General features: G+C 35.7%; 1 protein-coding gene across 1 annotated transcript; it reads left to right on the top strand.

The window, feature by feature from the left end:
- Positions 1 to 25,852, top strand: LOC138327143 (inverted formin-2-like). Its single transcript, XM_069273127.1, has 17 exons — positions 1 to 113; positions 1,166 to 1,576; positions 2,018 to 2,133; positions 3,611 to 3,770; positions 4,982 to 5,055; positions 5,875 to 5,976; positions 6,726 to 6,808; positions 7,732 to 8,243; positions 9,207 to 9,328; positions 9,802 to 9,945; positions 13,959 to 14,216; positions 18,106 to 18,284; positions 18,797 to 18,917; positions 19,365 to 19,529; positions 20,362 to 20,467; positions 22,662 to 22,910; positions 23,589 to 25,852. Exons 2-17 carry the CDS (start codon positions 1,216 to 1,218, stop codon positions 24,404 to 24,406), a joined length of 3,570 nt encoding a protein of 1,189 aa, XP_069129228.1. The 5' UTR covers positions 1 to 113; positions 1,166 to 1,215; the 3' UTR covers positions 24,407 to 25,852.
- Positions 25,853 to 27,299: the final 1,447 nt, after the last annotated feature.

Here is a 27,299-nt window from a genome sequence, read left to right as displayed (position 1 = left end):
CGAAGGTGCCAGACATGACTCACCTTTGCGATGTTTGATTAATGCTCAAACAGTGCAGGCGGATACTATCACAGGATCAGATCGAGCGGGAACTGTAACGGGAGGGTTTCAAGGTAAGATAGCATGTGTTCAATGTTAAAAAACATCATTGATGATGGGCATTGGCATTTCCATTTTGTTTACTGCACCGATATTGCTTTCCACCTCTTTCATCAAAACAAAACTCGTTAGGTCTAACGGTTCGGTATGATTGGTGTTCATTCATTTGCATGTGATAAACTTGGCTAACCGATACAGTTACACATGTTCGAATTTATTTTGATGTTCATTTTTTCTAGATTAATTGAATCTACTTTTAAGTTTTAAACTTTTTTTAACTTTGGCAATATATGTCATATCCTCATGTCAGCTGCACATTAATATTGCACTTTGCAGGTTTTAATATTTTCTCATTCAGCTTATTACTTGAACACATTGGCATACAATGTATGTAAAGCACATTTGCCTACGGTACCTATGGCGTCCTTGTTTCCTAAACCTACGTATACACTGTCCTACAGACATTTACATAAATGTGTAAACACTACAAAAGCCCTGCCATGCTCAGTCTGTTAAATGACCGCCGGGCACCGCGGCAATATTTCACCTGTGGGCGGATACCTGTAATTAGTGTCTCTTGCCTGAGGGAGGCTATATTATGTAATCACGTCATGGCTTCACACCTTTCCTGATGCTCGATTGACACGATTGATCATGAGTCCCTACCTAAGTTGTTTACGTTTGTAATAAAGGGGCAGCTGGCATGTCTTAATGTTTGTTCTTTGAGGTGAATCTGTGATGTCATTGGGGTGTCTTAATTTGAATTCGAGAACATGTTCGGTTTTTTTCTCTTCTAATCATAATGATGGTTTGTCTGAAAATTAAACATGTTAGGTATAAAGACTTTAAGTATAGGATGATGGGACCCTTTTTAAATATTATGTTGTAACATGTGTGTACACATAGTGGTACGTATGCAGTAAGCAAAATAACACCGGATGATTAAATAAATAGGCTGACCTGTGTAATAGCTATAGGAATAATATAAAGTAAGGTAAAATAATTAAATCGTTGCTTTTCTAATTAATGGCATAAATCTTAATTAATTTCAATTTTATTTATGTAGGCTGATTAATAAAGATGTGACATTAACAACCAGTCCATACTTAATCCAAAATGACAAGAAGGAGCAGAGACATGGATCGCTCGATGACAGAGTTGGAACTGCAGATGAGGCGTGGGAATCCCGAGAGATGTATCCTGCTATCCCACAGTGCTCCGTCAGTTCAGATGTTCTACGCATTGAGAATGAGACTTGAATCCAGCACCGAGACTTGGCTACAGGAGTTCTTAGAACTTGATGGTCTTCAAAGTTTGCTGACCTCCCTGTGTCAAATGACAGGAAGAGGTTTCACTAGTTTCTCAGATGCAATTTTCCAGCTGGACTGTATAGCTTGTATCAGGAATATCTTAAACACTCATACAGGACTGGATTTCATGATTAAGAACGAAAACTACACTTCAAAGCTAGCCTTGGGTTTGTATAATATTTTATGGTTATTTAAATTTTTATATTTGTGTCGCAATTACTGTCTTTGACCAGTTGAAGAAGGATTATGAATACCAGTATTTGTAATCTTCAGGCTAAATTTATTAGCGTGGAATGTCATCTTTTGACATTATTCCATCACCAGTAGAAACAACAGTCTTGTACAAACGTTATCAGGTATATATATATATCACGTGGTACATGAATTATTTCCATTTAAAACTGCCATCTCCAAATTCTCATTTCTCAATTTCAGTAAAATATTTAGCCTATTAATAACTTGTCATTACTCCAAATATAGCCATCTCCATTTCTCAATGGCGGGAAAACATGGCATAGATGAAACACTTCTCCATTAAATAGAGAAACAAGACTTACAGCCCTGCATGCTTTAATCATTAAGTTTATGATTTACTTTTAATTTTACAGCTCTAAATATCAGCAACACATTGCCAAAGAAACAGATCTTCGAGATGATGTCTGCTATTTGTGTTTATAATAACCTTGGTTACCAGGCTGTTCTCACAGCACTCCGCGACTTTCAGGTAATAATTTGAAACGATATAAGATTAAAGTATTTCTGGACACAGAAATTATGTGATTATCCTTCTTAACATGCTCATATTAATTGATGTTGTCAAACACATTGAAAAACTAAAGGTTTAGTAATTAAAGAATACATAATTCGATTTCAACAATAATTTTTAAAGACTTGAGAGACATACAACACCTAAAATGAAAATGGCTGATGTCACCTGTTAACAATAATAAGTACATGTTGCATTGACGATGCTTTGACACCAGAAGATATCTTAAAGAAATGTATTTCAATCTGAAAGATACTTTTTAAAGATGTACCACTGACAGAGCGTAAACCATACCCATCATTTGAACAATAACTGATGTATAATCATGTTTATATGAGTCTAATTAACACAAAAATACATGTCAAATCATTTCTTTTTCTTTTGGATACATGCGCAATCAGTACATGTAGTTCATTCCATATAGGGTACAGTGCCACGGATTTTCTTTGGGATGCAATTACTTGTTTTTTAATATTTTTATCTTGAAGTAAAATCAGAGTTTCAAACTTTTCAATGCTTATAATGATGTAAAATAAGTAACTGTTGTAACACAAGAAAACACTGATTCTTCTGCTCCTGTTTTTGATAGAAAAATAAACATTCGTCAGCGGTGGTGTATCTTTAACTGTAGATTTTCAATAGAAGTAACTTTTGATTAATGATGCAACAGGCAATACGCCGATTCAGGGATACAAGGAACTCTTCTGGGTGGGAGGTAGAAAACATTGATTTGGTCATATGACCACGAAAAATTTAGGGCACATTTTCTCGTCATGGCGCTGACACTTATAGGTGGAGAATACCAATGTCCGAGTAAAGGTCATTGTCGGTAATACTTGCTTGTAAATTGTTATGATTTGTGTTTCCTATTTGTTATTGATTTTTGGAAAAAGTATCCAGGTAAGGTATGAAATATTTGTGAGTGAGACGTCACATACCGTTGATTTCCAACTGCTATGCGACAGCTCATTTGATACTGTAATTTACATGTCATTTCCTTGTGAAGTGTCTAAATTCAATTTTTGTGTATATTTAGATTATATTTGATACAATATGTTTTGGTAATTAATTCTAAGTGTTCTGTCATAGTATGTAATTTTCCACCAGTGTTCAATCATTACATATGCGACCATTTTGTTTTAAATGTGCCCTAAAAAAAAGTCTTGTTGTGATGAAAGTCACATGACTAAACTGACTGAATGTTGTATTCCAGAAATGGCGTATTAACCACATATCTTGTTGTATGATTTACTAAAATTAAAGGTTTTATTGTATTCATAATCATTTTGAATGAGGACATCTGTATTTCAATAATGTTAAATATAAATTTGACATTCTGACAAAAGAGGGTACACCTGTTATTACCTAAAATAAATATTTTTTCAAAAAGTGGTTATTTTCTGAGAAATCAACACAACAATAATTCTGTTAACAGAAAGAAATGGACCAGGCCCATCGATTCAGCGTTGTCATCCATGAAATCAAGTCAGCCGAGACTGTCTCGTATAAAACGGCCATTCTCACCTTTGTCAATACGGTCATCAACTGTACGCCAGACTTAATGGAGCGTAACCGTCTCAGGAACGAGTTTGTTGGTAAGATTGTAGTGACTGATGTCATTTTGGTTCAGAATCTCTCTAAAAATAACTTGTATAATATTGTAGCAATCTAATCAAAATTAGACTCGTAATTCCGCACCAATACGATGCTCTACAATACGGTATGCTCCCATACTAGATCTAACAACTTCCCATTTGGGGTCACCTCAGCATGACCCCTGACCTAGCATGGGAACATCTCAGGACGTACTAGTAGCCATTTGTACTTCTGAGAGATTCAATCACAACGAAGATTTCATAGGCGACAAGCTGATTGGCTTTCCATTGGGTTCATGCTGAGGTGACCCCCGAACAGGGAGTTGTCATTATATCTTGTATTGGAGTGTATTGTAGAACATCGTAGTGGAACAGAATAACAAGTCTAATTTTGATTAGATTGATATTGTAGGAGTTTTGTTGTGATTGTTTAACCACACTAGGTTACTGATCTGTTTCCATTTGATATCATTTATAATCTGTAAGACATTCCCATATGTTGAGAAGACTGAGTAAAACACTGAAACTTCAAAAGGAAAATGAATGTTATGTTGGAGAAAATGGAGCTTAAAGGCTAACTGGTTTATCTTTTCAAGACTAAGATTACTGTATTTGACATGATAAGTGCTGAAGGCGCTAAATAGATGGAGAAACAGAGGGAGGGTATTGGGTCTAATACGGTACTTCATGTTCTGACATTTGTAAGAAGCTAAATGGTTTATCTTTTCAGGATTTAAAGATGCTCCACCGCCGACAGAGCATAAATGATATTCATCATTTGAACAATAATTGGTGTTTAATCGTGTATATATATGCCTAATTAACACAAAAATAATGTAAAATAATTTACTTCGCCTTTGGTGCATGCACAATCAGTACTTCATTCCATATAGGATATAGTGCCACGGAATTTTTTCGGGATGCAATTAATTATTATTCATATTTTCAACTTGAAGTAAAATTATAAGCTCAAACTTTTCAATGGTGGTAATGGTGTAAAGTAAGTAACTTTTGTAACTGAAGAAAAATATTAAATCGCCTGCTCCTGTTTTTGATAGTGAAAAAATAGCATTTGTCAGCAGTGGAGCATCTTTAACTTACTTGATGTTACGACATTTGTCAGAAGCTAAATGGTTTATATTTTCAGGATTTAACTTATTTGATGTTACGACATTTGTTAGATGCTAAATGATATACATTTATCTTTTCAGGACTTAACTTACTTGATATTCTGACATTCCTGAGAAAGGAGGAATCTGATGATGACCTTCATCTTCAACTTCAGGTAGAGTTCAAATAGATGTTTTCTGATAAAGACTAACAAACAAATATTTTGAGGTGATGGGGTTTGTTTATAGACTTGGTAATCTTCATATAAACATAAAAACTTAAATTTGTATATATTTTGGTGTCGGGAAAATTTGGCGTTTTTGTATAAAAATAGGGTGGTTAAATTTTGGTACATCTAAATTTGGCGTTTCCCCTTTGCAAGGTAATTTTTTAGTGCATAACTTGATTTGGTCAAAAGAAAAAAATCTGAAGATTTACTTTGTCTATACACATAGATACCACGACAATGAAAAACGGACATTAGTTTTGAAGCCTTATCGATATAAAGACAACCCTGAAATATTGGTCTTTATTAAAAGTGATACATAGGCACACATCTTATCATATACATGGTTACACAAAAGAAAGACTCGCACAGGTAACGTTTCTTCTGGTAGACAGCACATACCTGAAATGAATGTTTATGTAACGTGATCAAGTAATTTACCCGAGAGTATGTGTTCAAATATCTAATAAATGGCATGTAGATGTATCGATAGTTCTAATTAGCATACCTGTGACTGTCAATCAAACAGGCCAGGTGGGCTTTCCCTGCTATCAAGAGGTGTGACCACCAATTCAATTCAAACAAATAAATATGTAGCCAAATTTTGGTGTATTAAACTTTGGCGCTTTCATGCCAAACGCCAAATAAGCTTAAATTTGACTACATCCAAAATATCCCAATTAATGGTAATCTGCTAGCTTCTAACTCTGATGAAAACTTCCCCCAGTTTTAAACACAGTACCAGACATGCCTTTGTTTTATAACCAGGTGTTCCATGAGAAGAAGCACACAGATGAGGAATTACTGAATCAAGATCATTTTATCGATTTGAACAGTCCGGAGGACCTCGTCGACCTGATACAGAGCAAGGTTAGCCTCATACCTAAAACAATAGCTCTATTCTCTCCCCTGGAGAAGGACTTTGATACAACATTCGTCTTCTTAATTTAGTACCATGTAATTAATCTGTTTGATCCATACCGGTAATTATCCTATTCTATCTTTGCATATTACAGAGTTACCTACTTTGCGGGTAAGACAGTTTACTTTGTCAGCAAAAATATGTTATTTTCTCTAAAGATATGTTGTTTAAATCAGTACCTATCCACAAGAGCAGATAACTCTAATATGCAGAATTATACAAAATTATGGTATATTTTATGAAGATAAGATAATAAATAAATAAATTATTGTAAGGCCTCAGTGTTTGAGTAGTTAAATGTCAATCATTCTACCACTGTTTCAACCCCTCTAGGTAATGAGTACATATACCCAGTGTATAGGTGGCAGGTACTGACAGTAGATTTGGGTTTGTACTCCAGATATTTCAGCTACTGTAGACACTACACAGCAGTTGGATGTACATGTCCGATGTATGTCCAATGTGTACTTACATTCAACTTCATTATTGTTTATGTTTGTTTTAAAAAACTTATGTTGTCTACCTGCTCATTTACACGGGTCAAAGTTTTTGAAATTTTAACTAAAAAATGATTTTTTTTTTTTTAATTGTTTGTTTGTGGTGTAGTTGAATTCTGACAGTGAATAATAAGTAGATTTTGTGATAAGTAAGAAACATATAATTATTATATATAGTAAATTATTGACTTTTGTTTCAGATATTTGGAACCCCAAAAATGGTTTCATTTGTGAACATTCTACAAGACCTTCTGGCGATAGACAGTGTCTATAACAAAAACAGGTAAGAACGTTTCTGGAATAAGCTGAGGGTAGCACAATAGAAACTCAATTCACTGATCTAAAAAATGTCATTTGACTACTATTTGTGACTGTGCCATTCAAATATCAGTCTGGCCCCATACTGGTACATGTATCTGAGGTGTTAAGTTTGTCTTGAACTATTATTACCCAAAATACAGTGTACACATACTTCGAATTGAACACAAGATCTTAAAATCATCACCAATTTTGAGATATGTAGCAAGGATATTATGATCGCTTAAAAAGAATTTTTACATTTCAAACAATTTGAAAATGATACAAGCTTTATTTTTTCCCATAGACAAGTATAGAGCATCTGGTTGAGTGGAAAAACTGGAATAAAAAAAAAAAAAACAAGCTTAGTCTTTGAGTTAATCAAGGTTTTGGAGTTCACGAAAAAGAAATTTAATATTCAAGACATGTAAAAACCATATTATCGGGTACTTTGAGTTAATGTAACCATTGTAGATTGGCTTTAAAATATTATGATCAAAAGGCATGTGTTACATTGTAGTCCTATTAGCTTGTGACAAGACTATTTACAGGGCTTTTTCTCACTGCTTTGGGAATGGGGCCTGTGGCTTTGATTTTGGGAAAATGTGTGACAAAAACAAGGATTTTGGGAAAATTATGAAATATGAAATAAAGCATAACAAATAAGATTTTTTATTTCCAGTGTAGTTTATGTACTTTTCTGAAGCCAATTCACAAATATTTAATGTCTTAACCAACTAAATTCATGTAATATTTTTGGATAGTTTTAAAAAAAAATTGATTTGGGAAATTTAAGGCTTGAATTGGGAAAAATGGAGAGGTTTTGCCATGGGGAATGGGGCCGAATTTTGGCCCCAAATCATGTTGAAAAAAGCCCTGATTTATATTATTTGTTTGTTTATAATGCAGCACAAAACTATGGAAAAACATAGACAACCTAGTCCATCAAGCCATCCACACCTGTGCCTACGACGAAATCCAGTCATGCTCCAAGAATGATCAGCTTGCCCTTGAACTTTTACCTGACGACTGTGACCTTGGTCTTCAATACATAACCAACTATCAGTTGCAGTCAGAGTTAGGGTCAAAGGTCATGGTTGGGTCAATGACAAAGTCAGCAGAGGTCAAGGGGATCTCAAGCTTGTCGCTGAACCAGGACCACACCAAGTGTGAAAATGATACCGGTGTTGAATTAACCAACAGCAGTGATGAAAGGTCAAAGGTTGCATACAGATACGACATGCTTGAGTCAATGGACCGTAGCATGTATGATAATGTATTCATGAGCACGGAGATAAGTGTCTGTGTTGACACACCTACAAACAAATCCGCACTACAACGTCGATACCAAATAAGGACGCCCCAGCCTCGAAAGGCCTTGAAACATCTCTCCTGGCTCAGACTTGGGGACAGTACAATTGGTTTGTATATCTTTATCCCAATTTAATGATTTTTATTTATAGTTGAAAATATTTTAGTAAGTCCTGGCTTGAACTTTTAGTTATCCCTCTCAAAAATTAACTAAGGTTTTTTATTAATATTGACTGTGTACTATTATGATCCAATTGTTTTCTGATTCAGTTGCTCCTACATAAATTTTATATGTCTACATGTCTAAATGGAGTTGACAAAGATCAAATGTCATTATCAGATTTTGTAAAACAAAACGAGCAATGTGAAGGTTATGGCTAAAGGAGGCATTTATGGTAGTTACATATCTTCACACTAACCCTATACAATATATACTGCGGAGTCACTATACATGTGATATTTGCCTGGTAGTTGTACTCTCCTAGATGTAGGCTGAATTCTGATTCTGTACTTATTGTACATTTCAAAAAGCAAATTTTACTGCATGTAAATCAATAATTGAAATTAAATCCAGTGAATCTTGTATTCCAATTTCGTGATGTGATAGGGGTCTGTTAGCCTGTTTCATCAGCAACCTATGTAAACAGATTTACTGAATCAAAACTTCCTTAATTGAGTTTCCTTATATAGTTTACACAAAGTCACAACTGATATGTTCAGCTGAAAAAAACCACTTACTATGTTCAATACGTGACTTGATTACTGTATTTTAAGTGATTGCAAAAAGTTTTGCCTGAAATCAATAATATGGTGCTGAGGATAAAAAATTGCTTTTCGTTTCTAGCACATTTTCTAATCATTTGAGAAAAAAATAAGAAACAAAAATAAGCTACAGAGGACATAGATCTTTTTTTGTTTTTTTTTCACTGACAGAAATATATTGACATTATCTGAGAGTGTGAAGGGAAATGAAATTAACTTTTGAGTAAATTCAATTATAGAAATATTTTAAGATACTGATAGACTTTTTTGAGAAAATAAATCTTTAACCTATTCCTGTTTTTTCCTCTCAGGTCGCCATAAAGACAGTGTGTGGATGGGATCCAGTGGGACTTCCAAGGTTTCCAAGGTTGAATTTGAAGAGCTGGAGTGCCTATTCCATGTTAACGACAAACAGGGGGAAGTTATGCATGAGGTAACATATTAAAGGGTTATCATAATTATCAGTGTTGGTCATACAAGAATGTAGCCTACAGAAAAGTCGTTTTGATATTTTTAATTAATTCTCATAAACAGTTGGAACTCACATTGCAACTGACGCAAAAAAAACACCCAAAATTAAAAAAAAAAATGCCACATTAACTGGTGGAGTTTCAATTAATCTAGTTCGTTGAGTATCGTTGGTTTGGTGTGTTTGACCAATTAATCGAGTAAAAAATCTGAAGTTGAGTTTCCTCAGAATTGTCCAACATCATGATAAATGAAAGTGCATAATTACGGTAGCAGATCAGTAAAACATGCAAGAAATGTCGTAGAAAACTTGTCAGAATCAATTGCTTGTGTGTGTTTTCGCTCATATCATTTCAAATATCAAGCATCTAAACGAATTGAAGACCAATCATCTGATGGGTGTAAGATAAAATGTGTTAAATTATCTGTGCTTCTTAGGTAATCCTACTAAGTCCAGAGACAAGAAGAAACCTGAATCTATTCCTGGGTAGGATGGAGATCAGTGCAGAGGAGCTCATTCAGAGTCTGGAAACAGGAAACTCAGTCGTGGTTAATCTTCCGACTCTCAGATACCTCCTACAAGTGTCCTAAAAGTGCTCCCCCAATCCCAGGAGGTAGGTAGAGGAAAATCATGTAGCTTTAAATGATATGGGTGGAAATGTGTCATGCCCCACCAAATACATCCTACAAGTGCTCCCCATACCAAAGAGGTAGGTAGAGGAAAATCATGTAGCTTTAAATGATATGGGTGGAAATGTGTCATACCCCACCAAATACATCCCACAAGTACTCCTCCAGCCCCAGGAAGTGGGTAGTCTAGAAATCATGATGGACCATGTAATGTTTAAATAATATTGGATGAAAATGTGCCATGCACTATCCTAGTATTGATTTTAAGTTCAATACTGTAAATGTGGAAAGACATGACAGAGAAAATGCTTACAATCACAATGTCCATTTGAAGAAGTCATTACTCCATCATTTAAAGATATCCTCTCCATATCATTAGCTCACCTGGTCTGAAGGAGCTTATGGGATATTGCAGCGTCCAGCGTCCGGCGTCCGTCAACAATCAACTTCTTCTCCATAACCGCTGGTCGGATTTCAACAAAATTTGACTAGTAGCATCCTTATGGGCTACTAACTATGAATTGTACAAATGATGGGGCTGACCCCCCCAGGGGCCTGAGGAGCGGGGTCAAAAGGGTCAATTTGGCTATTTCCATATAAACGACTTCTTCTCTGAAACTATGCATGGATAGCACCCATAATGCAATGGTAGTGGTAGCATCCTTATAGAGTGGGGATTCAAAATTGTACAAATGATGGGGCTGATCCCCCAGGGGCCTGAGGGGCGGGGTCAAAAGGGGCCAATTTGGCTATTTCCATATACCGGTAAACGACTTCTTCTCTGAAACCAAGCATGGGATAGCACCCATAATGCAATGGTAGCATCCTTATAGGTGGGGATTCAAAATTGTGCAAATGATAGGGCTGACCCCCCGGGGCCTGAGGGGCGGGGTCAAAAGGGGTCAAATGGCTATTTCCATATAAATGACTTTTTCTCTGCAACTAAGCATGGGATTAGCACCCATAATGCAATGGTAGCATCCTTATAGGGGGGATTCCAAATTGTGCAAATGATAGGGCTGACCCCCGGGGCCTGAGGGGGGGGTCAAAATGGTCAATTTGCCATATAAAGACTTTTTCTCTGAAACTTAACATGGATACCCATAATGCAATGGTTACATCCTTATAGGGTTGGATTCAAAGTTTGCAATGATGGGCTGACCCCCCCTGCGGGCCTGAAGGGTGGGGTCAAAAGGGGTCAATTTAGCTATTTCTATATAAACGACTTCTTCTCTGCAACTAAGCATGGAAGAGCACTCATAATGCAATGGTAGCATCCTTATAGGGTTGGGATTTGAAATTGTACAAATGATAGGGCTGACCCCCCGGGCCTTAGACGGCAATAGATGCGGGGTCAAAAAGGTCAATTAGGCTAATATTTTCATATAAATTACTTTGTCTCTGAACCAATGTATTGGATAGCATATTTGTATGGTTTTGCTTATTTTTCTAATTGTCAGAGTCTTGTGATAATTACTAAAAAAAAACCAGGTGAGCGATACAGGCCCTCTGCTCCTCTTGTTTAAAGATATCCTCTCCCATATACATGTAAATACATGTATATTTCATTTCACATTTTGATATAAGCTGTATTTTCAGAGCTTGCTCATAACAGGTAATAACAAGGATAACACACTTATGCTAAAGTTAATTCATCTAAATCTTGAAATTGATACCTTGTTGACATTTCCATATCTTCAGTCATTGTACATCCACAAATATGAACTTTATTGGAAAAAAATGTTATTGTGAGTGAATGCCAGAAAAAAAAAGAGAAAATAAATTGTACAGCCAGACCGGTGTTTGAACCCATGACCTCCTGACATCAACTATGGCTGTGCTCTACCACTCTGGTCATCAGAGCTCAAATTCCGGGCTGTTTTACTTGCTTTTTGCAAGTAGATATACCATGATAGCATGTGAAAAAAATATGCACTTGCTTATATGCACTTGCTTATTTAAGCAAGTGGTTTTTATCAGGGACAACTGTTCAAATGACATAAAGATTGTGAAAAATTGTTTGAGTGGAAAATATAGGGACACAGTTACTATAATGTTGTTGATAAACATATACACCTCACATCATCATGCAAAAATAAATGATTTTTGACAAAACCATAATTTAAATATGGGTACTTAATTATCCCCTGCCCAACGAAGTTGGCGGGGGATATACAAATGGGTTCTGTCTGTCCGTCCGTCCGTACGAATGGTTTCCAGAGCATAACTATAAAACCAGTAGAGATATTTCCACGAAACTTCATACACACATTGGTCTTATGGTCTCGTAGTACCTTTTGCTATTTTTAGGTTTTCATTTTTTGCATATTTTCCGTAACCATGGAAACATTGCTGAAAATATCATATTTTTGTACCAGGTTCGTTTCCGGAGCATAACTCTAAAACCCGAAGAGATATTTCCACGAAACTTCATAGACACATTGGTCTTATGGTCTAGTAGTGCCTTTTACTATTTTAAGGTTTTCACTTTTTGTGCTTTTTTTCTGTAACCATGGAAACATTTCTGAAAATTGCAGATTTTTGTGTAAGAATCGTTTCCGGAGCACAACTCTAAAACCCAAAGAGATATTTCCACGAAACTTCATAGACACATTGGTCTTATGGTCTAATAGTGCCTTTTACTATTTTAAGGTTTTCACTTTTTGTGCTTTTTTCTGTAACCATGGAAACATTGCTGAAAATTGCAGATTTTTGTGTAAGAATCGTTTCCGGAGCACAACTCTAAAACCAGCAGAGATATTTCCATGAAACTTCATAGACACATTGGTCTTATGGTCTAGTATGTGCCTTTTGCTATTTTAAGGTTTTCACTTTTTGTACTTTTTTCTGTAACCATGGAAACATTGCTGAAAATGGCAGATTTTTGTGTAAGAATCGTTTCCGGAGCACAACTCTAAAACCAGCAGAGATATTTCCATGAAACTTCATAGACACATTGTTCTTATGGTCTAGTAGTGCCTTTTGCTATTTTTAGGTTTTCATTTTTTGCACTTTTTTCGTAACCATGGAAACATTGCTGAAAATATCATATTTTTGTACCAGGTTTGTTTCTGCAGCATAACTGGAAAACCGGTTGAGATATATGCACGGAACTCCATAGAAACATTAGTCTCTTATGGTCTAGTAGTGCCTTTTGCTATTTTAAGGTTTTCTCTTTTTATTACTTTTTTCTGTAACCATGGAAACATTGCTGAAATGGCAGATTTTTGTGTAAGAATCGTTTCCGGAGCACAACTCTAAAACCAGCAGAGATATTTCCATGAAACTTCATAGACACATTGTTCTTATGGTCTAGTAGTGCCTTTTGCTATTTTAGGTTTTCACTTTTTGTGCTTTTTTCTGTAACCATAGAAACATTGCTGAAAATATCATATTTTTGTAGCAGGTTCATTTCCGGAGCATAACTCTAAAACCAGCATAGATATTTCCACGAAACTTCATAGACACATTCTTTTTATGGTCTAGTAGTACCTTTTGCTATTTTTAGGTTTTTATTTTTTGCACTTTGTCCGTTTCCATGGAAACATTGCTGAAAATATTATGGTAAATGGTAAATGTTACTTTGCAAAACTCCACCCATCTTTGTGTATATAGTCTAATATAAATGTCAAGGCTGTATACCTGGTTCAACAATTGCAGCCCCGCTCTACTTGAATTATACTCCATCTTTCTTTAGCTCAACTTCCTTTTTCCTGTTTTTTTTCCATACACATAAGTCTCCACAATCAAACTTACTTCAGCTTTGATATCTCCATTGGCGGGGAATCTGAATGACTATGTCCTTGTTATAATTAAAAAGATAATTTCGCACTTGCTATTTTTAGCAAGTGACAAAAAATGTGAAATTTGAGCCCTGGTCACTGAAGATTGACCCAGATCCAAAATCTCAGTTCAGCTGCAAAAAGAATTCTCAAAACTGAACATACTTTTAAAAAAAATTCCAGATCGCCACTTTAAGGTGCTTTGGCGGACAGAGACAGGACCTTGGTATGCCAGAACAGTTTGTGCTTCTCCTGACTGATATCCCGGACTACGAAATCCTTATACAGGGCCACCTTACCAAGGCCGAGTACACTTCTGGCCTCCAGAAGCTGAAGAGTTCCCTTAATGTGATGATTATGATGTGCAAAAAGATCATGGAAAATGGTGACCTGAAAGACTTCATGCACTTTGTCCTTGAGATCGGAAATTTCCTTAATCATGTAAGCGCTTTTTGTTTGTAATCTGACCCGAAGGGTCAGGATGACCTATTGTCATCATGCACCGTCCGTCGTCGTGCGCCGTGCGCCGTCCGCCGTCCGCCGTCCGCCGTGCGCCGTGCGTAAACTTTTTATTCAAACGACTTCTTCTCAAGAACCAGAAGGCCCAGGGTACTCATATTTGGCGTGTAGGTTGCTGGGATGGAGGGCTACCAAGTTTGTTCGAATGAATGACCTTGACCTTCATTCAAGGTCACAGGGGTCAAAAAGGCTAAAATTTTTAAACAACTTCTTCTCAAGAACCAGGAGGCCCAGGGTACTGATATTTGCCCTGTAGGATGCTGGGATGAAGGGCTACCAAGTTTGTTCGAATAAATGACCTTGACCTTCATTCAAGGTCACGAGGGTCAAATAGGCTAAAATCCTTTAAACAACTTCTTGTGAATAACTAAGAGGCCTAGAGACCTGATATTAGGCCTGTGGCATGCTGGAATGAAGGGCTACCAAGTTTGTTCAAATAAATGACCTTGACCTTCATTCAAGGTCACAGGGGTCAAATAGGCTAAAATCCTTTAAATAACTTCTTGTGAATAACTAAGAGGCCTAGAGACCTGATATTAGGCCTGTGGCATGCTGGGATGAAGGGCTACTAAGTAGTTGTTCAAATAAATGACCTTGACCTTCATTCAAGGTCTCGAGGGTCAAATAGGCTAAAATCTTTAAACAACTTCTTCTCAAGAACCAGAAGGCCCAGGGTACTGATATTGGGCCTGTGACATGCTTGGATGAAGGGCTACCAAGTTTGTTCAAATGAATGACCTTGACCTTCAATCAAGGTCACAGGGGTCAAAAAGGCTAAAATCTTTAAACAACTTCTTCTCAAGAACCAGAAGGCCCAGGGTACTGATATTTGCCCTGTGGGATGCTGGGATGAAGGGCTACCAAGTTTGTTCAAATAACTGACCTTGACCTTCATTCAAGGTCACGAGGGTCAAATAGGCTAAAATCTTTAAACAACTTCTTCTCAAGAACCAGAAGGCCCAGGGTACTGATATTTGCCCTGTAGGATGCTGGGATGAAGGGCTACCAAGTTTGTTCAAATAAATGACCTTGACCTTCATTCAAGGTCACGAGGGTCAAAAGGCTAAAATCTTTAAACAACTTCTTCTCAAGAACCAGAAGGGCCCAGGGTACTGATATTGGGACTGTGACATGCTTGGATGAAGGGCTACCAAGTTTGTTCAAATGAATGACCTTAACCTTCATTCAAGGTCACAGGGGTCAAAAAGGCTAAAATCCTTTAAACAACTGCTTGTGAATAAACTAAAAGGCCTAGAGACCTGATATTAGGCCTGTGGCATGCTGGGATGAATGGCTACCAAGTTTGTTCAAATATAAATAACCTTGACCTTCATTCAAGGTCACGAGGGTCAAAAAGGCTAAAATCTTTAAACAACTTCTTCTCAAGAACCAGAAGGCCCAGGGTACTGATATTTGCCCTGTAGGATGCTGGGATGAAGGGCTACCAAGTTTGTTCAAATAAATGACCTTGACCTTCATTCAAGGTCACAGGGGTCAAATAGGCTAAAATCCTTTAAATAACTTCTTGTGAATAACTAAGAGGCCTAGAGACCTGATATTAGGCCTGTGGCATGCTGGGATGAAGGGCTACTAAGTTTGTTCAAATAAATGACCTTGACCTTCATTCAAGGTCTCGAGGGTCAAATAGGCTAAAATCTTTAAACAACTTCTTCTCAAGAACCAGAAGGCCCAGGGTACTGATATTGGGCCTGTGACATGCTTGGATGAAGGGCTACCAAGTTTGTTCAAATGAATGACCTTGACCTTCAATCAAGGTCACAGGGGTCAAAAAGGCTAAAATCCTTTAAACAACTTCTTCTCAAGAACCAGAAGGCCCAGGGTACTGATATTTGCCCTGTGGGATGCTGGGATGAAGGGCTACCAAGTTTGTTCAAATAACTGACCTTGACCTTCATTCAAGGTCACGAGGGTCAAATAGGCTAAAATCTTTAAACAACTTCTTCTCAAGAACCAGAAGGCCCAGGGTACTGATATTTGCCCTGTAGGATGCTGGGATGAAGGGCTACCAAGTTTGTTCAAATAAATGACCTTGACCTTCATTCAAGGTCACGAGGGTCAAAAAGGCTAAAATCTTTAAACAACTTCTTCTCAAGAACCAGAAGGCCCAGGGTACTGATATTGGGACTGTGACATGCTTGGATGAAGGGCTACCAAGTTTGTTCAAATGAATGACCTTAACCTTCATTCAAGGTCACAGGGGTCAAAAAGGCTAAAATCCTTTAAACAACTGCTTGTGAATAACTAAGAGGCCTAGAGACCTGATATTAGGCCTGTGGCATGCTGGGATGAATGGCTACCAAGTTTGTTCAAATAAATAACCTTGACCTTCATTCAAGGTCACGAGGGTCAAAAAGGCTAAAATCTTTAAACAACTTCTTCTCAAGAACCAGAAGGCCCAGGGTACTGATATTTGCCCTGTAGGATGCTGGGATGAAGGGCTACCAAGTTTGTTCAAATAAATGACCTTGACCTTCATTCAAGGTCACGAGGGTCAAATAGGCTAAAATCTTTAAACGACTTCTTCTCAAGAACCAGAAGGCCCAGGGTACTGATATTGGGACTGTGACATGCTTGGATGAAGGGCTACCAAGTTTGTTCAAATGAATGACCTTAACCTTCATTCAAGGTCTCAGGGGTCAAAAAGGCTAAAATCTTTAAACGACTTCTTCTCAAGAACCAGAAGGCCCAGGGTACTGATATTTGGCCTGTAGGATGCTGGGATGAAGGGCTACCAAGTTAGTTCAAATAAATGACCTTGACCTTCATTCAAGGTCACAGGGGTTGTATGAGGCCTAGAGACCTGATATTAGGCCTGTGGCATGCTGGGATGAAGGGCTACCAAGTTTGTCCAAATGAATGACCTTGATCTTCATTCAAGGTCACAGGGGTCAAATACGCTAAAATCTTTAAATGAATTCTTCTTAAGAACCAACTTGGTCACAAAAACAACTTGTACACATTTTATTAACTTTACTATAATTTCATATAGCATCTGCATTACTAAATGTTTACAGAAGCCTTGTTTATCATAAATGTTTGATCATGTAAGTAAAATGAGATTAATTCATGTACCATGTGATACCCGATAATATTTGTGCGGGACTATTATTTCCATTGGTGATGGAATGACGCAAAAAATGATATTCAGTGCTAACGTCAATTTAGTTTTAAGATTACAAATAGTTAACTTCCATCACCACTTGAGAAACAGTTTCAAACTAGTCCCCCACAAATGTTATTGGGACGGTATCACGTGGTACATGAATTAGTCCCATTACAGTAAAACACTGCTATGACAAACCTCTAGGGACCAACGGAATCACTTAGCTATAAGCATAGTTCGTTATACATATATTACAGTCATCTTGTAGAAACACTGACAGAGAATGAAAATTACTACATTATAACAATGAATTTGTTGTCAGCATGTTATATTTTATAATAAAAATTTGATTATTCCATCCCTGCATATTACAGAGTTACCTTCCTTGTGGGTAGGTATTGATAGTGAAGTTTTGTGAGCAGAATTCACGTCATTTTCTCTGAAAAGTATGACGTTTCATTACGCTCGCAAAACACATGACGTCACAATTAATACCTTTCCAAAAGGGCAGATAACTCTGTAATATGCAAAGATGGATTAAGTATAGTTCGTTATAAAATTTGGTATTTGGTTTTGAAAACACTGACAGAGAATGAATGTTACTACATTATAATATGATTAATTTATTGTAAGCATGTTTTACTGTATAATAAATATTTGATTATAGAATATGAACAATATTTACAGGGATGTCTCCACGGTGATGCGATAGGATTTAAGATGTCAAGTTTGGAGCGATTAGTTGATGTCAAGTCAAACCAGCCAAACAAGTCTCTGCTTCACCACATCATAAAGATGGCGGAGGAGAAAGACAAGGCCATGCTCAACTTCATCGATGACTTGCTCCCTCTAGAGAAAGCCGTCAGGTACAAGGGGAGATAACTCAATCTATGAGTTTCAATAAGAAATTACATACAGGATTTTTGGTAATTTTGGAATTGGTTTACGAATGCAATATACAGAATGTTTTTATAGGTAACATCTGGGGAAATTTCATTGAAATATTTCATTTTATAGACAAATGCCTATAATTTAATCTCAGTGAATCTCAATTCCCTTCACCAATGAGTATAATTAGATTTAATTTGTTAACATCCTTATAAAAGCCAAGTCCATTGAAGGACGTTCTAGATTTAGGAGTTGGAGGAAAGCCAGAGAATCAAAACCACGACCTGCTAACTGCTCTGCATGGGATTCGAACTTGTGATCCAGAAGTGGTGGGCTTGTATAGATATGTTGTGATATCTTCACCACTTGATTACCGCAGACCCAACAAATGAGTAAAGACTAATCATCAGACTTGAATGAACAGAAATTAGAACATACAAACTGATAATAGTATTTCATTTGCTATATAATATTTATTTTTCTTTGACAGCTCCTCCCTGTTTGACATGAAGGGGGAGATCTCAAAGTTTAACAAACAGCTGTGCTCCTTTGTCCAGCTCCTGTCCTATGGGGATCATCATATGAAGGCCAAATTTCAGACATTCATTGAGGTAAATCTGGAAGATTGTGTTGATTTACTCAGATCCTGATTACATTTCCTTAAATTTTACATCATTGTATTATGTAACATGTAGTATGAATCACTTGGTAACCATTATTAATACATTATGTAAATAATTGTTATTCACTTGTTGTAAGGTTTTCATGGATTTTTCAAAAAAATAAAAAATAAGGAAAAGTGAAAAACAATCTCAGTTAAATATGTATTTGATAAATTAATGAATTCAAATAAAATGTGAGTGGATAATGAATAATGCAAACTGGATTGGAAACTTTGCATTTAAACAATACATTTTTTTTTTATTTGTATTCAATATCCATTGAACAGTTATCGTCTGTTAAATGATACATTTAAAGTTAAGAAATTAATTTACGACTTATACTCAGGGAAAATAAGGTACTAGTTTCTACACACTTTATTTATTTTGTTTATCTAGGAGGTGAAAGTTGAGCTAAGAGACATCCAGACATTGACCAACACTCTACGAGAGTCCACACAACATCTGGCCCACTACCTCTGTGAGGATCTCGGCCAGTTTGAACTCGAGTCTACTCTCAAATGTCTGCATTCATTCTGTAGACTGGCCAGGAAATGTCAGAAGGTAGGTTAAAGGTCAAGGATATCAGAAAGAAGGAAAGGTCAAAGAATCTCAAAAAACTTATTAAAGATCAAAGAAGCTCAGAAAATAGGTTAAAGGTCAATGAAACCAGAAAGAAGGTTTAGGTAAAGGAAGCTCAAAAAAGCTTAGAAATAAGTGATTGATATCAATTTCAGCACTGTGACAGATCTCAGACTTGTGTTTCGAAAACAATTATTCTTATCTAAGTTATTTAAGGATTAACTTGAATAGATTTTTTATGTTATGGAGATATAACACAAAAATCTGAGTGTACTCTAAATAAACCGCGAAGCGGTTTAACACAAAAATCTGAGTGTACTCTAAATAAACCGCGAAGCGGTTTATGATGAGAGTACACTCAGATTTTTGTGTTATATCTCCATAACATAAAAAATCTATTCAAATTAATCCTTATAATTCATTTTACTACAGATAATCTCTTCAACATTTAAAATTCATTTTGGGACTCTTTTGTCTATGAAATTATTACGCCGTCATCTCAGCCAATCAGAAGCGACGTTACAAACGTGACGCCATTTTTTCCTTTATGGGCTGATAAAGTAAATTTTTAAGCCAATGAAAATGCTCGTAAGAAGCAAAATTGAATTATATACAAATAATGTACATATGTTGCTTAGTCATTTACTCATTTTTCTGATGAAGATTACAGTGTACACACTGTAGTAGTGACTGGTCAATATTTAACATTTATAAACCAGTTATAAACCACACTTTCCATCCTAAAGAACCAACAACCAATTAGTGATCACTTACTTTAATACATAACAGTAAGAAACAATATTTGCCATGACAGGAAAACGACGGCTTACAAAAACAGACGCAGGTGATCAGGAAAAAGCCAGACATCAAAACCATGACCAAGAACAGATTGCTTTCTTTGGAGTTTGGAAGAGATGCAGGTATATTTATATTATCGATCACATTTTAAATTCTGTACTATATGCTGGTAGATAAAATCACATATGTATTATATATATATATATTATATTGTTCCAAACTTTCATTAAATGTCAAAACTCTCGCCCTATTGTTTTCCTTGTCAGGTGTGGAGTCTGTGTACATCCGCTATGTGCAGGTTCCAACTGCGCACGTGATACCAGAAGTCACTGTCTTATACCTTTTAAAAGATTTCGCTGTGATTTAGTGACACCAACCTTTCAAAAATAAGAGATATCTATCAACGATGTTCTTCTGTAAATTAACAACAGTGACATTAAACATTGTTAAACACATTCATTTTGTGTAAACTTCAAGCAGGGTATCATACAAACTCTTGTATCGGTCACAATATTCTAAGCATCTGATCAACTTTGAAAACTTCCGGAACAACATAATGCGAATCAGGTTTATGTAGTCAATAAAAGAAAGTGACAAAACGGATAACTTTTAGTACCGGCCAAAGATAATTACAGTGTTACTCAGCAGATTATATTTGATTTATTTCACATCATCCTAGGTCTAGGGTATACATACACGGTACATTGTGCTATCGCTTACTTACCCCGATTGATCATAGACTGTATTTGCTACGGTTCTTATTACTATTTATAAAATCACCCTGCCTTGCATAAGAGAAACAGACTAAAAACAAACATTATACAATATCTGTCTGGATGCCTGAGCTCTAGATCTAATGTACCCAGAAAGGCATTCAAGCATGACACAGGTAAGTCACCACGTGCACAGAGACTGGACAGTGCTGTAGTGGACAACTATTTTGAACAGCGAAACAACTTCAAACAAGTCTATCGTATCAATATCAATAAGATAACAAATAAACTTTCATGTAACAAAGAACTCAATTAACAAAATTCAAAGTAATTTCACATTTATGGTTCTGATGACGTAATTTAAAGGAAATTATTGGGGATCTCCAAAGGATAATGTTTGATAGTGCTACATACGTACACCTGTTGTCGAGAATGATTTCATATAGGCTTATGAGTATATAAGTATATCTGCGGGTTATTTATAAATTAGGTGTTACAGTTTTGTACGTGCAAAATATCTCGCCGCAGGAGCCTTATACATGTAGATGCATATCATTCTGGAAATTAAGCTTTTAGGCAGTAGTTAGCGAGCACTTAATGTCTAACAGACATATTTCTAGTTTTAAAAGTTACTAGTAATTACAACATGTAGGTAAATATATATGTATGTAAAAGTTTAACAATTTGATATGGTGAAGGAAGAATATTTGTTAAAATGTGACCATTTGTTAGACAATTAACTTTTTTGTGACTTCGCTAGGTTGTCTCCTGATGGTAGCATTACCCGACTGTATGTGTCAAAGGAGGTTATAAACATATACGGATGCTGCAACCTAGTAGCCTCGTGACCTGATCATTTGGAATGTTTAAGGCCATAAGCTCCTTGCTATGAATTGGATGCGGTCCTTTATATCCACAAAGTTCATGGTTTAGAAGTAGTTAAGCCGCCTCTGCTACTTTTGGGTGGTCACACTCATTCCTTATGGTCAGTAAAGTCGAAAGTGTTAAGAAAAACAAAAACAATTCGATGGTCACATTTTGATAAATATTCTTGAACTGTGATTCAAAACAGTATCTGTTTATCTATACAAGTGACGTAATTCACTAAATATTCAAAATATAAGGGGTTACTGGAAACACAAATATATTTTTTTGTATGGCCTTATATTCCTCTAGACATTGATGATGGATTACAGAATGATATAAGATGTTGTTGAATTTGAGGACCAAACAGAACAGTTTGCTGCCTGATATTAGTGTTAGACTAGTGTTTTTCCCTTGGAACTCTGGCTTTTTCTACTCATCATCAAAATCTGTGATGCATTATCCTGACTATAACAAGGGAATTTAACACCCAACATTGGAGACAAATCACTGTTGGTTTACCCACAGGAAAAAATACAAAGTGCTTTGACAATAGGAATATAAATATTGTTGGAAAAATATTACCAGTATGACATTTGAGGGAGGAAAAGTTACAAAAAAAATCATGCACTACACATTTAGATTCTAACTGGTTTAATGACATTATTTATATTTTATGATCTTCAGGATAATTTATTCTCGAAACTGAAATTCAAATATACAAATGTATATGTTTAAGGTGCCAGCTCTTCAATGATGGAGGATAGAAACAAAATCTTGGAGAAGATACTTGATGACCTCCATCGCGGTAATTACCGACCAGCCGTGACTTTGGAAGCCCACACTCCTGACATGGAGATGGACCCGATGGAATTCAGTGACATTAGCTTTGTTGGGAGTCCCATCCCTATGAGGACTACATGTGAGGCTATAGAGGACGACTTCCTCACCCCTCCCGGCAAGAACGTTGGACCACGTACAAGTTCAGGTACCTTAAACTTCAATTCAAAACATTTTTTATGTACAATCATGAATCAAAACAAAGAAGAAGCTGAGGGAAGGGGGAATATAATCCATGAACAACTTTTGTAAGTTTCCTATGTGGGATTTTGTATATCTACATATTTGTAGAGTTTAAACTTTTTAAATCGATCTTGTTAAATTCTAAGTGTTTTGTCGGTCCTGACCTAAAATTATTGCTATATTAAAACCATATATACTCATGATGTACATAAGTATTTAAACTAGGATTATTTGCCATTGTCCTACCGACTTCCAAATTTACAGGGGTTTACTATTGGTATGATGACAAGAGGACTCAAAAATCAGTCAGACTTTCTAAGACCTCTCTTCAACACCAAATGGCTTTAACTTGAGTCATGTGGCGAGTTAGATTTTTTACTAAATAAGTCCTAAACACGACTTGAAATTCTAGTGTAAAGTATATACACAAAAACTACCTCAAGTCTGATGGATGTATATAATTATTAGCTCTTAACTCATTCACCGCTAAAGACACATTTAGACTCTTCTAAATCAAAGATTAGACCAGTCCATTATGAAATTTCAGGGATGAATGAGTTACAACTTATTTCTGTTAGTGAATGCCAAAGTTTTAATTATACTTGATATTTATATTAATCTTTTCTTTGTTTTACTGTTGCAGAGGCTGATATACTAGCAGATGACTCCCAACAGGACATCACTATAGAATTCTCTAAAGACTGTATTGAAAACTACGATGAAGAACCCAAAAACTGGGTCATACCTAAGGCTGTGGCCAATGGGTTAGACTCATTTCCCGACCGGCGCTTGGACATGGTGAAAAAACAAACGAAGCACCAGGGCCACAACAGAAGTCGCAGTGATCTGGCAAATTCCATCATCACAACAGAAAAATGGATGCAGTATGAAGAAATACTACATCAGGAATCCATGCATGAAGTTGTAGCTGCTCCGTTAGCCGAGCCTGAAAGCATGTGTGCTATTTCAACACTAAATCTGGAAAATCATGGAAGGTTTGTGGACAGGGAGGATGTTAAGTTATTTGAGGAACATCAGAAGGAGATGAAAGAAGACAATGTTTGTTCTGTTGAACAGGGGCCAATTTTGAAGTTACCTCTATCTGAACTTCTGCCGGACATGAAAAGCTGCATGGACACTAAAGATATGGCTGTGAAAAGACCGGAAAAAAGATCCTCAGTGTCAAACTTTTTCAACAAAATTTCCCGCGCAGTGCTTAAACCCAAAAACGTATATAACACACCAGGATCTGTACAGACCACTAATACAAAGAGTCAGAAAGATGGCTTCAGAATGTTTGGGCGCAGGAAAACAACATCATCATTGTCTTCTGAAAACAAAGAGAACCGAGCCGTTGTCGAACGCATGTCACAGCGACTGTCCTCTGTCGATAAAAAGTTTGCTGTGCAAGAACTACGAAAAATTAAAAATGACAAACTCAGAGCTTCTAAAGGGAAATAAATCTCATATAGATTAAATGCAATATTAAAAACATTTCGCCCCTGAAGTGAAGGGAGGTAACTCCTCTAGGGAGGCGTCTAGAATATTGTGTCCACCCTTGTGTTCAGAGTCTTGGAAGGTATCCTTTATGCTCAAAGGTGCAATTTATAATTATCAGGCTTGCTATGGACTGCATTGAAAATGCTATATTAGCATATTTTAAATCAATTTCAGCTTTATAAGCAAAATCCGAAGAATTGTGCTTGCATGGAAGGTGTTAAAACAAAAAGAAATGATTTCTAGACTATAGATGTATCAGATATACAGACTTTCTAGTTTCTACTGTGAGTTGTTGCCTTCAGATTTAGATGCGTATTGTTTTTATGTGTTTTTCTTTTTAATTTATTTTCTTTTGCAATTTACAAGTGCTCAAATTATCTTATTGAAATGATTTCTTTGCCTGAATCTGCTCAGTAGATACATTATTTTGTTTGATATTTCATATGTCTCATATGTTCCATAACACAGGGTTTGCACAGGGTACAGTGTTCCTGCTAAAATAAAAAGGGGGTCCTCTTGACCCCTCTATAATTGCAATGGACATTCTGAAAAAAAAAGAAAAAGGATATGGGGAGGTGCAAGCACAAACCCTGTTAAACACATAGAATGAAACATAGCCTCTTTGCCTTTACCCAACTAAACCTGACTATGGGTTATTCTGTAGCAATTTTAGTCCCTTAGTGTTTGATATTTTGTAAATATAGGGCTTACTGCACGGTTCTTGTACTGTCGCTGACATTTATCTAGTCATTTTTGTCATGTTTTCTAAAAGAAAAAGTAACCAAAAAAATTATTGTTAAATCTAATGTTTTGTAATGATTGTTATCAAAAATTTCAATATTACCTACCTTTTTTTTCTGTCCCATATTTTTGTTGTTTGACATATTCTCCAGACCTCATTATGGTATATAGATTCTCTACCAGAATTAACACTACAGCAATGACAAATATAGCCTGGATATATACTGTAAACTCATTATAAAGAAGAGCGAGTACTCAAGCATAGTTTTGCTTGAATTAATTTTTCATGAAAAAGTAGTATCAATATAAAACTGATATTCAATACATTTATAAAACAAAATATTTTTAAAGACTTAATGAAATCAAGACATTTGTGTTGACAATCACTATTTTTGGTGCATTTTTTACAATTTTTTTTTTCTTTTTCTTTTTCTAAAATTTGGGTTTAGACTTTAGTAATCATTTATAGTACATGTGTACATTTATATCAACTGTAATTAACTTTGCTAGTATCATATCTATTCTGCAAAATAAGCCCATATGTGGTATCAAGCTCACTTTATCTGGCAGTTTGGTGAAATAATAAAACCAAAATGTAATACAGTAAAATCATGTAGTATCACCATCTGTCTTCTGAGATTTTGATAATATATCAAGTTGACAGTATAGTGCCAGTATAGTGCGTTTTAATTTTACCGTTGAATTCCAAAATATGTCATATTCACATAAAGCAGATGTACGTTTGACACTACATATATTAATTAGACACTACATATATTAATTAAGAGCGATATTCAACATGACGTTAACTGTGAAATTCTTGAAAACATCAAGGTTTGCTGATATTTGTATCACAAACATTTAAGTGTATCTGTTCCATTTGTATTACAAGACATTGTGTACCAATTAGCCTAATTTGGTAATGTTAACGAGGTCATCTTAGTTTTATTTTAACCATTCATTCTGGAATGTCACGGTGGTTTGCTGTTTAACAGGTGTAGTTATGTGGAGGGATACCATTGAACATAAGTCATGGCAATAAACAGGATTGGCAGTATAACAAATGGTGATATACAAGGATTTTACTGTTCACAATGTATAACTATATATAGGATTCTGCCTTGAGCTTGATATTGATATGTGTTATTGTAGGAACATTTTACATTATAGTCTTTCACACACTAGGTGCTTTCACTTATCTTTGTTGTAGATGTTTTTGCACAGAATGTGATAACAATAGCAAGCTGTCATCTTCATGTTACATTCCAAGCTTTTTTAGCATTATTTTTTTTGAAAATCATAGTTGAATTATCACCTCACCAAATTTTTTTTATATGTATACAGATTTACTTTTTTTGTCAAAATATGATTTGTTGAAAAAGAAGATAGGTCAACAGATTCATGAAGATTAAAACAATGAGAAAACGTGAAATTTACACTAATTTGATAGAAGAAAATAATTGTTAACCTCTTTTTTCTTGCCATAGTTGTGTGCACCCAAACATTTTTTTGTAGTATCCACCATTATTGTTCAAAATCAATGTTTTGATAAATGTTTCATTAATAATTTGTGCAATTGTTTGTGTCATTTTGTGTCTTGGTTGTGAAATGTGGAAAAAAATATTGAAATATTGTCAATTTAGTCTATTAAATCAAATAAGTAGTTTTGTAATTTCATCACTTAGGGTTCTTGTTTCTTTTCATATAATAATATTTTTAAATGATTGAAAATCAAAGCATCAGTTTATATTAGAAGATAGTATGATTTGTAAAAGAGTTTAGCATGTCAGTTGTTTAAAATTACAGATCTTAGTGGTTAAACTCCACTAAGAAATTACCACATTACACATTACTACTGTAAAAAGGGGGAATTTTATCAAATCATGTCTTGGTTACATAGTGTGAAAGTTTTTGTAAAAACTATACGATAAGACATCAGGAAAGAAATTTACGAAAACTTGGTATTTAGCATGCTTTTGGGTGATGCTTATTTCAACCACAAAAATCTGGATCATCCAAAACACAATATTGTTTTTGTTTATCGGAATTAAATTAAATCAAGTGAAACACTATTTGTATGTGATGAGTATATAGTGTTAATGTAATTCCTGAT

Source organism: Argopecten irradians, chromosome 7 (assembly GCF_041381155.1).
Source record: "Argopecten irradians isolate NY chromosome 7, Ai_NY, whole genome shotgun sequence".
NCBI classification, from domain to species: domain Eukaryota; kingdom Metazoa; phylum Mollusca; class Bivalvia; order Pectinida; family Pectinidae; genus Argopecten; species Argopecten irradians.
This window is presented reverse-complemented; position numbering and strand designations above follow the sequence as displayed.

Bases quoted from the DNA above. Each gene is read 5' to 3' on its own strand.
- LOC138327143 (XM_069273127.1), top strand. From the start codon at position 1,216: ATGACAAGAAGGAGCAGAGACATGGATCGCTCGATGACAGAGTTGGAA. The intron at 6,809-7,731 runs GTAAGAACGTTT...TTTATAATGCAG, and splicing joins AGTGTCTATAACAAAAACAG to CACAAAACTATGGAAAAACA. The intron at 8,244-9,206 runs GTTTGTATATCT...TTTTCCTCTCAG, and splicing joins ACTTGGGGACAGTACAATTG to GTCGCCATAAAGACAGTGTG.